Source organism: Bactrocera oleae, chromosome 2 (assembly GCF_042242935.1).
Source record: "Bactrocera oleae isolate idBacOlea1 chromosome 2, idBacOlea1, whole genome shotgun sequence".
Classification (NCBI taxonomy): domain Eukaryota; kingdom Metazoa; phylum Arthropoda; class Insecta; order Diptera; family Tephritidae; genus Bactrocera; species Bactrocera oleae.
The window spans coordinates 14461020-14472936 of NC_091536.1; the positions used below are offsets into that span (position 1 = coordinate 14461020).

General features: G+C 32.6%; 3 protein-coding genes and 1 non-coding gene across 4 annotated transcripts; 3 read left to right on the forward strand and 1 right to left on the reverse strand.

Annotated features, from left to right (window-relative positions):
* Window positions 1–2258: 2258 nt before the first annotated feature.
* On the forward strand, window positions 2259–2891 carry LOC106619750 (uncharacterized). Its single transcript, XM_014237993.2, has 2 exons — window positions 2259–2276; window positions 2349–2891. Exons 1-2 carry the CDS (start codon window positions 2259–2261, stop codon window positions 2889–2891), a joined length of 561 nt encoding a protein of 186 aa, XP_014093468.2.
* A 1549-nt stretch (window positions 2892–4440) lies between these two features.
* TRNAA-AGC (transfer RNA alanine (anticodon AGC)) lies at window positions 4441–4513 on the forward strand. Its single transcript has one exon. It is a non-coding gene; the product is annotated as a tRNA-Ala (tRNA).
* Window positions 4514–5612: 1099 nt separating this feature from the next.
* LOC106619758 (keratin, type I cytoskeletal 9) lies at window positions 5613–6484 on the reverse strand. Its single transcript, XM_014238001.3, has 2 exons — window positions 6398–6484; window positions 5613–6279 (listed from the first exon to the last, which is right to left on the reverse strand). Exons 1-2 carry the CDS (start codon window positions 6407–6409, stop codon window positions 5755–5757), a joined length of 537 nt encoding a protein of 178 aa, XP_014093476.1. The 5' UTR covers window positions 6410–6484; the 3' UTR covers window positions 5613–5754.
* Window positions 6485–7331: 847 nt separating this feature from the next.
* Window positions 7332–9322, forward strand: LOC106619751 (shematrin-like protein 2). The gene is made up of 2 exons (XM_014237994.3): window positions 7332–7388; window positions 8859–9322. Exons 1-2 carry the CDS (start codon window positions 7377–7379, stop codon window positions 9309–9311), a joined length of 465 nt encoding a protein of 154 aa, XP_014093469.1. The 5' UTR covers window positions 7332–7376; the 3' UTR covers window positions 9312–9322.
* The last annotated feature ends 2595 nt before the right edge of the window (window positions 9323–11917 follow it).

Sequence of the window (11917 nt, forward strand, 5' to 3'; positions counted from 1 at the left end):
TTTGTAAAAATAAAAAACACACTATCTGTTAAGGAAATTTAAATGCTTTTTATTTAATGTGAAGTACAACAGATACATAAAATACAAACAAAGTTCTGAATATAACCATCATTCAAATGGCCTCCACGACTTCTTTTGCAAGAACGAATTCGATGAACCCAATTTTCGAGTACTTTTCCCACTTTATCAAGTCATATGTCATAAAAAGCACGTTCAATATTGACTTCTACAACTTGAAGAGAGTCTGGTTTATTGCTAAAGACCAATGAATTCAAAAAATCCCAGAAGAAGTAGTCTAATGGTGTTAAATCACAACTTCTTGGCGTCCATTCAATGTCACAATTTCTTGAAATTATCGAATCTCCAAACTTTTCACGCAATAATTCGACTGTTGCACGTGCTGTAGCATGTAACTCCGTTCTTGTTGGAACCAGATGGAGTCAAGATCAACTTCTTGCAATTAAATGGAAGTTAGGACCGATGATTCCACCAGAATCGACAGTTTTCTTTATTTACCGCACCACTCAGATGAAAGTGAGCCATACAAAAAATGGCAAAAGCTTACGAAAAGTTGCATTTGGAGAACAATTATTTTGATAATAAAATTGAATAATTTGTAAACGTTGTTCTTGCGTATATCTTGCCATGATTAAATTGTAAATATTACTGAATACAATGAAAAAATTACAGATCATAACAAATTAAAAATGGCCGAAACGACACTTAAGAATCATATCAACCCTATTGGAAAACCCGATATTATAGCAATAGTAATTATACATAATATTACTCTTACTCTTAAGGTAAACTGTCTTTTAACTATGTAAAATAGTTTTAGTAAATTTTTGTGTATATACTATAACAGTAAATACAACAAAAATTTTATATAGAGGTAAATAAACTTTCAAGGCCTTTTCAGTGTAAATTTGCTAAGCACTCAAAATAAAAGGCGAACATGCAAATTAGAATGCAGAGATTAAAAACAATAAACGTACATAAAATGATGGATATATTAGAATGAGAAAACAAACGCTTATATAAATGGATTCATTTAGAATAAAAATACACAAATTAATATATTTTGATTTATTTGTGGTAATAGGTAGTATATGCAAAAATATAAATGTATATATTTATATACATTTTATTCATATATTTTCTAAATTTAATAGTTTTTGTAGTTCAAAAAAGTCACTTGTATGGCTGAGTATGTTCAATTAACAACCAACGATGTGTAACAAAATAAGCTGAGCTACGATAATAAAGCAAATATTGCATGAGAAAGAAAGACAGGTTATGTCTCCAATATTATATGAAATTAAAAAATTATGTAAAAATGCCAAATAGTTTTGGGGATTATAGTATTATAGCAATAGTAATTATACATAATTAATATGCATATATATTATATATCTGTTATTGTTGTTAAGACAATTTACTAACTGGGAGGTTTTAGCCAAATGAAAATATTTTGTTTTATGCTAAACACGGCCCAAAAGTCGCTCAAATGGAAATTAGGTGTACAAATTTTTAATCATTGCTATAAAAGTAAGGATTTGTCTTTGAGCAAAAGTAATATGCATTTCACTGTCGACATGTGAAGATTTAATAATTATTAATTGGTCTCAAAAGTGTTTTTAATAAAACCAACCGTAAAAAAAAGTGTTTGCAGACAAAATAAATTAAATAATAAAACAAATTATAAACCAAATAATAAACAAAAAAACATTATAATAATTATAATTAATAAAAGCTTATATAGTAAATATATACATATATAATATTAAATTATATTGAAAGCTTTTGTCAATAAATATCGACTAATAGAATTGCTGAAAGTGTTTAGATTCTATACTTTCACAGAAAAAATATGTGGCAATTATGTATTATACAAGATATTATTATCATAAATTATCGGTATTGTTTGTCTCCAATTATTTTAGTTAACAAATTGGGGGTTAACACAAAAAAAATTAAAAATTTTAGTACTTGATTTATATGACATTGAAAATAAAATAACTAGAAATTTATTAAATATATTATGTACGTATATAAATAGTAAAAATAAAGTTTATCTAACATATAAAATTAATAAAAGCTAAAAAAAACTATTATATTTTTCTTTTTTACTTTAATAAAAAAGCTTAAAACAAAAATCTATAACGGCATAACTTTTTAATACAAATATTTTTTTAAATAATAAAAATATAAATATAAATAACAATTTCGAGATAAAAAACTGAAAATTAACTACAAAAATGCTACATATATTTATGGTAAGTTTTCCTCAAAACGAAATAAATAAAAATTCACATATACAATAATAAAAAAATAATCCAATATCTTAGTTTTTGTTCACAACACTAGCCTCCATCTACGGACAAAATGCAGAACGCATGGAAGCAGAAAATCGTATTTATATAGGTGATTTCACGCAGCCACCCTATAGTAATATGGGCAGCGCCGACAATAATATCGCATATCCTTACCACAACAACTATGTTAGTGTTCAGCCCACCAACAACAATGGCTATCAGTCATTTAATCAGTATAGTGCGCCTACAACAATGCTCAACTATCAAACGCAATCTCTTGGTAGATACGGTGGCGATAATGGGTACTCCGGTTATGCTAACTTTTCACCCTTTAATGCACTGCAAAGTTACAATAATTTTGGCATGACAAGAACATATGGAGGCGGCATGTCTAACAATGCCAACCTTGCTCCCATTACTTACAGCACTCATCGTCCGATCATTGGTGCACTGCATACAAGTATAGGCGCGGCTTTTGGTGGCGGCATGAATGTCATGCCTGCCTATCTGGCTAACGGTCACTACAGCGGTTATTATCCGTACAATTCGCTGGGTATTTTACCGCCATATAAATGATATACAAAAACATATGTATATACATTTTGTGAATTTTAAGCTGTATTTATTTATTCATAAAATATTATATTAAATACTTAGCAATAACACGAAAATTTTTGAAGTAAATAACATGGAGGAAAAAAAATAAAATAAAAATACGTAATTTTATACAAAAATCCAATAAACACAAAATCATGTGCAAGGTCAGTAATCTGTAGAGTTGCGTGTGAATCATCATGTGAAAGAAGGTGTAAAAAACTGGTTTAAGTGGTTGATGACGAAATGTACGAGCTGCTCAAATTTCGTCGACATTGGCGTACACAAGTTGACACAAAAATAGTTACATTTAATTTAGAAAACATTTGTTTTCCAAAGCCTTTTGTGTGGGAATCTTCGATTATTGCAACCCTGCACTAACATGTTTTCTGACGCATCCACAATAGTGTTATGATTCTTTCTTGATGAAGAAATTCTTTCTTTCGCGCTAAAAAACGTTGATGAAACCCTTTGTTTTTGTTTTCTATAAATAACTATAATTGATTGTAAGTTATAAGTTTTAAAATACAAAAAAAAAATTAAATTGACATTTTCATTTGTCATTTGAACGATTCACAATAATAAAACCGATCTAAAATATGCAAAACAAAACTTGAACGGCTATACCATTTTATTGAGGTATCCGCAAACTCTTTTGTGCGAAGTCAACCCGATAACTTTGTTGTTGTTTTACATATAATTTTTTTTAAAAGAAAGCTCATATAATCTCCAAGAAAAAATTGGTCGCAGGTTACAAAAATCTGTCGAGTGGTTTGTGTACAAAAACCTGTTTACAAAGCTAATTATGTACACAGTACTTATATAAATATGCATTATTTATTGCTTAAGGGGGTCATTCGGTGGAAATGAAAAAACACAGAGCTTCCAAATGTTTACTATATATTTATAAAGCCTTTAGCTTTAATTTAAAAGAAACATTTTTTAATTAAAAATATTTTGCTAATTGCGACATTTATCGGTCCAATGGCACCCATGTTGAAAAAAGGTAGACAAACGGCGTCCATGATTTCAACAGACTAGCTAACCTAAAATCAAAAAAAAAAATTGCATTTTAATCTGTAATTTAAATGCTTTTAAACATTAAAATTCAAAATTTCATGAATTTTATGAAAAAAAAAACAGTTCAATCCCAAAATTCTATTTCGGACGATAGCCACATGCGTGGTGAATCTACCATTAAATTTTTAATGCAATCGATGGAACGGTTTTTCAGAAATCGTGGACGCCAAAATGTAGTTTTAAGAAAAACTCGTTTCAAAATTTATGAAAAGCATAAATGAAAAATTACTGATTGAGACAATTAATTTCTTGCAAAATATTTTTCAATTTCCTCTATTTCAGCCATATTAAATTTAGTTGGTATTTAGTTGATTGAATGAGTACATGTTGTATATTTCAGAGGTACTCAAGATCTTTATTTCAGTGCTACTTAAGTTTTCAAACTGTTCATGTTGCTTGGCCTTAATATTGCTTTAATTAAAGTACAACATTAGTCAAATTTATATTATGTGGGGATGTAGCTCAGATGGTAGAGCGCTCGCTTAGCATGTGAGAGGTACGGGGATCGATGCCCCGCATCTCCAGTATAAATTGTTTTTTATTTTTTCCACTATATTTGGAGAAAATAATAATTTTAAATTAAAAATAAATTGTATTATTAAATGAAAATCGTAAAGTTAGTAAAAAGTGGAGTATATGTTAAAAAATAGTAATCCTAAACGTAGATAAGAACGTAATCGTTTTATTAAAGCTGTTGATTAATAAAAAATTATAAATGCTATTTAAGAATTTAATTTTTCAATATTTACAAAGTAATCACAATCTAATTCACTTTTAATAATTTTCGAGAGATAACTTGAAGCACCATCCATATATTTGATGGTGAAAATCAAGCAGTTTTGGATCAGAACGCTCTGAGTATTTAGAAAAAAGTGGTAAAATTTTAAATACCCCCCGTTACATATGTTTTTTTTTAACTAATTGATGTTGTTTTTACAAATTTCAGTAATATCAAGGCGGTAGTGATAGTAATGTCAAACATTTAAAAAATAAACCGGAAATATATAGATCCATAATTATCAAAATTTATCATTGCATAGTAATATATGAAGCAAGAAAAATTTTAAGGTATAAAGGTAATATTAAACTTTGCTGTAATGTAAATACGATATTTATTACTACACGTATATATAAAAACACTTACAATATAAATAAAAGCATTTTTTTATAATCAATCGGTAATCAACTACCAGTAAGAGTTGATAATTTGCGTATAAATGGTTGATACAGGTTGACGCCTTAAGCTTTGAACTGTTTATTAATAACTATTGGAATCGAAAATTTAATTTCAGCATGGTACTAGACATAGGCAGATTGTTCAAATATAATTGCAGTTGTCCATACATTAAAGTAATTATGAAATTTACTTAAATCTTTTGACTCGTTTGGTAAACAAAATATAATTTAAATGATTTCAAACTCATTTACATCATTGGGAAAAAAATCGCTTTGAAGCTTTTTTCGATTCGACAAATTTCAGAAAGCTTTGAACCAAAAAATAGCGGTTATAAACCAGTTAGAGGAGCATAATGGCATAGAGAGGGAATAGTAAGCGTTTATGCCACTTTAATGGGTAATTAGACAACTTTTTAGCAACGAGTAAAACAGTAAAATGGCAAATGATTCAGTTAAGTTACAAAAACAATTTATTTCCTTAAGATAACAGTTATAAAAGATTAAAATGTAATAAATAACAAATATTAATACTTTTAGTTAATATAACGAATGCACAAATCACAACGAAGTTGTTGCTTCCGACTATTATTTAACCATAATAACCACCACCGAAACCAGGATAACCAAAAGCACCACCATAAGGCGATGGTGGACCGTAAGGTGAATATCCGGGATATGAAACAGGTACTGGATATGGATAAGCGCCACCGCCAAAACCACCAGCACTACCACCAGCTTCAGCTGGACGATTTCTACCCGTTAAAGCGCCAATAAGATTGCCAAACAGACCACCACCACCACCGCCGCCAAGTAGACCCAATATACGGTTGTTAGGGTTGCCATTAGCGGCGCTTGGTGCCGGTGCACTAATACCCGATTGCCCAGGTAAGCTGCTACTGCCAGCGCCGAAACCTGCATTACCCAGTGCAGTTTGCGTTGGATAACGGCTGCCAAGGTTGTCAATACTATTAGGGTTAGATATGCCGTTTGCTGATTGTTGTGCTGGATTTCTGGGGTAACGGCTGCTGCCATCAATCGCCTGTTGCGTTCCAGGAAAACTAAATTGTGCACGCGTAGACATGCAGGTGAGCGCCAAAAGTAGCGTTGTGAGGGTCTTGAAATGTGGTAAATTAAAAAGTTGACATTATAGTGTTTTTTTTTGTGCAATTCTTCTGGCTAAGTCAGAATTACATACATATATAAATAATGAGAATAATATCCTAGTTACTTACAAAGGATCTCATCTTAACGTTGTAAGTTTTTGCTTTTGACTAATTTTTGCTCCGTAATCAAACTTTATATGAATACTTCACCGTTAGATAACTGTTTATGCATATCTCGTATGCCAACAGCTAAGTTTATATACTAAAATCTTAGTTGCTTTTACTATTATGTAACGCCTACGCAGAAAACTACTTCAAACTAATCTTGACAAGACGGGAAGTACAATTGTTATTAATATTTGTAGTTTGTTTTGCAAATTTTGGCAAGCCGCTAAATTTGCATAAATATAAATATAGCATTCTAATTCTAACTGCAATACTGACCTTAAACTCGCGACTTGAACTTTTTATTTGACGTTTTCGGGCATTTCGCTTTGGTACAACATTTAATGCCACCAGTCAACTCTCAGAGCAATCAACTTGTGCGTTCTTTAAAGTATAAATAAAAATATAAACAATGCCGAAAAGCAAATCAATTAATACGAAATTGTATGCAAATGAGCGCTGCTGCCGCAGATCGAAGCGGGCCCATCATTTCCAATATATTTCATTGATCTACACGTGATCTGCTAGCGAACGAATTTTGCTTGTAAAATTTTGTATAATAAGCGCACTTACATACATGCATAATTTAGTATATTTATAAAATAGTTATGTATAATGTGTTTTCATATTTCTTTTCATGCACATTTATCGATCTTCTTTTTAATTAAATACTTGTAAATGCCTTGAAAATGTTTACTCGAAGCTCTGCACTTTTGTACGAGACCTATACAAGCTCCGTTCAATATTACAGACATCATGATGGTTGGTTTTTGGTTAAAAAAACAAGAAATTTTTTTTTGGCTTTAACTGATTTTGGAATTTCCCTACGCTTATGCTAGCAGCATCAGCTTCAACGCTTATAAAAGTCCCTCCGCATTTTGTATGCTGTTTAGTTATCATTTTGGTAGATCGTGAAGTAGTTTTGTGTGTTACTTAATTAATCATGAGCAATTTCGTAAGTTGACCTTTAATGTGGTAAATGATATGCTTTGTTGTGCATTGAACTGTTCGATTTTAAGACTGGTTGATAATCTCAATGAAAACATTGAGCTCGATTTTAGTTGTCAAGTCTTCGAGCAGTGCTATCACAAGAATTTTCAAGGAATTTATATATACGCGATATTTATTCTATGAAAAAATAATTATACATTATAAAAAGTGCAAGTTCTTCGGTTTCTAGAATTTTGATTTGAAAGCATAATTCAATTTCTATAAAAAAATTGCACAGTCGGTTAGTGTTGGGCAAAGAAATGACGGAAGAAATGTTCTAGTGTAGAAAAAACTCAAAAAATCTTAATGTAAACCGTACATAGTGACTATAACATAAATACATAGAACATCCATTCTGAACCTCAAATCTCCGCAGGCTAAATGTTTTGATTTCTAGTCCCTCCAACAGAACACTAAACTAATATTCACTGTTCGCAAAAAAAAATTGTTTCTTAACGTTTCCCTTTCTGCAAGTCTCGGTCATATGTCATACATACAGTTCTTTAATTAAGTGAGATTTTACTCTGAGAAAACATACTGTTAATGCAGTCTTATGAGTTTGCCGAATTTCGTGGAGTACCCAAAGCCTGTTCCTGGGTCTCGATATGGCATTTTAACTTTTGAGCTAAGTATTTTATTGAGTATTTATATATAATCAGTGACACAACTAAGATGAGTTACTTCAACAGATTTTCAAATTTCAATGAGCTTTGTCTATGCGCTTAATATGTTCCGTTCAGTTTAGCTTCATATGATCAGATTTGGTTTATGATTTCGACCATTGGAAAGTTGGCTTCTCCTTGCAAAGCGGCAAACTTCAGATATCCATTGATTAACAGTATGTTTTTGCGTCTCAGTTTTGCCAATTATTTTCAAAAGTGAATGAAAACTCATACGAAAACTTCGAGACCCACTCCCTAATTGCAGAAAAACTAATTATACCCTGAAGGGTATATTACATTTATAACGAAGTTTGTAACACCCAGAAGGAAAAGTCGGATACTCTACTAAATATATTTATGTATATATGTATATGTAAGTGATCTGCATGATGAGCTGAGTTAATTTAGCTTTGTCCGTCTGTCTGTATATATGCCAACTAGTCTCTTAGTTTTTGAGATATCGATCTGAAATTTCGCCATGTCCTTTTCTCCCTAAGAAGCTGCTCATTTGTCGGTTTGTTGTTCAGATCGGACCATTATAGTGTATAGCTGTTATACAAACTGAACGTTAGCATTCAGGTGCTTGTATGGAAATTTTTTCATTTGATGAGATATTTTAAGAAATTTGGCATGGGGTATTCGGTTCAATCTCTTAAGAAATTGTTCAAAACGGAATTATAACGGATTATAACCTATAGCTGCCAAAAAACCAACCGATCAAAAGCAACGTTTTTACATGTTTTTGATATGATTAATCTCTTCATCTTCCACAGAAAATCTCCGGTTTTGCCGCATTGTTCTTTTTGGGCTTGTTTGCTACACCCACAAGGGGACATTTCAAGAAGTTCGGTGGCTTTGGCGGCGGTTTCGGTGGTGGTTATAGTGGTGCTTATGCCACCAGTAGCATTGTAAATAATTATCAAGTGGCACCCGTTCCAGTAGCTGTGCCAGTTTCGATACCACAACCTGTTCCTGTGCCTATTACGAAAGTAGTGCATGTACCAGTGCCAGTACCGCAGCCCATCTGGCCCAGCGGTGGTGGTTGGGAAGGTAGTTACGGCGGTTATGGCGGTGGCGGCAGCTTTGCCAGCGCATCTGCATCGGCCTCAAGCTTTGGTGGCGGCTATGGCAGTGGTTTGGGAAGCCTAGGTGGTTTCGGTGGACACGGTTTTGGTGGCTTTGGCAAACATAGTTTCGGAGGGTTTGGCGCATTGAAACGTCGTTAAGTTTTATTAACTAATATCTCGTTTTAGTTTTTTTGCTTAAAATATTATATTATATTTATTTTTGTAATTAATTGTTAAATAAAGCTATTTAAAGATTATTGGGCTTATTGCTTTTCCACTTGTTAATACACTGGTTGCTGTGTGGCATTAAAAATGACATTAAATAATTCATAGTCATAAAGATGTTAGGTATTCAAAATGAGGACCTAACATTACTGGTTAAATATAAAAACCATAATTTTTTATAAAATCGAATTTATATGTTCATCTTCACAGTTAATTTTGTTATAAATATATTTGGATATCATCTATTATCAAAGCAGCGGCTGAAACAACAAGGGGTTCTGACGAGCCAACTGAGGCGCCACTTAAGAGTAAATCATTTTCTCTAATCGGCGACTTTTCCAAAAAATCCGACAGCGTTGGACCAGCCAACCAGATCCAAGTGCGCCGATATATGCAGGTCCTGTTTATCCATTGCTTATCAAAACTGTCCCGCCTATGGTGGCTGCAATACCGCGTGGAGCTATCGTCCGGTTCCATATGAAGTGTATAATATCTAATACACAAATGCCCCAGTTCCACCATTAGTATCAACTTATCCATCGACTACGGTTCAACCGCAGCAGCAACAGCAACAAAACCAGCAAAGTTATATAGTCATCCTTTATACTGGTGCAGGTTCTCAAATTAGCTTCTATCCACAACCGAATCCATATCCTGCATATCGTGATATTATGTATGTCAATATTTATGGCGGTGTTGTATATGAGAGACCTGATACAGCAATATCTGTAGCAACTTCGAGTGGTTCGGCGCCATGTAAGCCACGCCTATATGCCTGTTATATTGGCTAGTGGGGTTTAATTATTCCTGGTGTTCATTTTGAACTATATATTTCAGTATTAATCGAATTATATATTTATAATTATAGTAGTATAAGTAGTATGCGAAGAGCTTGAGGTTAAAGCAGTGTATCATCTTTACTTATACCTGAAAGCTATAATTTTGGGATTTCTATGGTGTTAATACCTTGATATTTTTGTGAATCCGAGGGCTCTAAAGCTGAGAGAGGAAAATGCTATATACTTTTGCGTGTCGCATTATTTTATACAGTTACCGTTGCCTACTCAAAGTAGGTTTAGAAATCTATCGAGTAAAGGTTTCTGCTAAAATCTTTCAACGTTGGTGACGACTTAACTCATGTCTCGCGAAACTCTGCTCGTATGACTATTGTGCTTCTCGCGTCGGTTGAACAGCAGGGATTTAATTGATAAGTTTTATCTAATAGATTTGTTCTTAAATGTCAGAGTATTTTTGTGTATTGATTTTATAAATACGTTTATACGAGAGAACTAAAGGGACAATTTTTGAACCCTCAAATAATAAAACAGCTTTTTTACTACCAATGGACAGGACTTTTTTTATGGATCAATCGTTGTTATGCATGCGTTGACCAATACTTGAAAATATAATGTAGATTGTGTGTTTAAGAGGGGTCACAAATCTTATCTCCTGAAGTTAAAAGTTGATCAAAATGTTGAAAAAATTTAAAAATTCTTTAAAATTCGCATGATGAATGACTTTTTTCGAAATTCAGAATACTTTTAAATTAATGGATTATGTCACTGCTATGGTTTTTATACCCTAAACAGGGTATATTAAATTTGCTACAATGTTGGTAACACCAGAAGAAAACGTCGGAGACCGTATAAAATATATGCATACGTATACACATACCATAAATGAGCAGCATGACGAGCTGAGTCGATTTAGCCATGGCCGTCCGTCTATATATAGGCGAAATTTTGAGCAAGGCTTTCTCGTTTTAAGAAGCTACTCATTTGTCAGAATCTCCACTAAAGAATATAGCTTACATACAAACTGAACGATCAGAATCAAGTGCCTGTATGGAAAGCTTTTTCATTTGACTAGATATCTTCAAATTTTTCATGGGTTATTGTCTAAGGAAATGGTGTAATCTCCGGAAAAATTGTTCCGCGCGAATTACTATAGCATATAGCTGTCATACAAACTGATGATCGGAATGAAGTTCTTGTAAGGAATTATGAAGCTTATTATAGCTGCGGTGCAACAGAAATTCACGTTTTTTCCCGTTTTAGCATAAAATATTACTAAAGAACCGTTGATATGACAGTCCTTGATTTTTCAGTTCTTCCAGAAAATAGTTTTTCTAAATTATTGCATCCAACACCAAATTATTTTTGCAATTCCTCCACATACCTCTTAATTGTTGATTATATCACACCTGTAAACATAATTTGGTCATAAAGTCAAATATTTTCTTAACATATACATACATCATACATATCATCCATTACCATCTGTCAACAATAGCAGTAAGAATACTTCAAACTTCTTTACGAGTTTTATCTTAAAGTAGAAATACTTGCCACTCAATTTCGAATCGAAACAAAGCGCTACACACCTTTGGTGAACGTCCACCGCTCCACCACGGTCAGCACAGAGCCTAATGTTGGCTGATAGCAGCAGCAGGAGTTGGATGACCACACTTACAGATGAGTAAATTCACAGCTGTCCAAAATAACCTTTTACTGCCACCAAACTCACACTTCGAGAGTTCC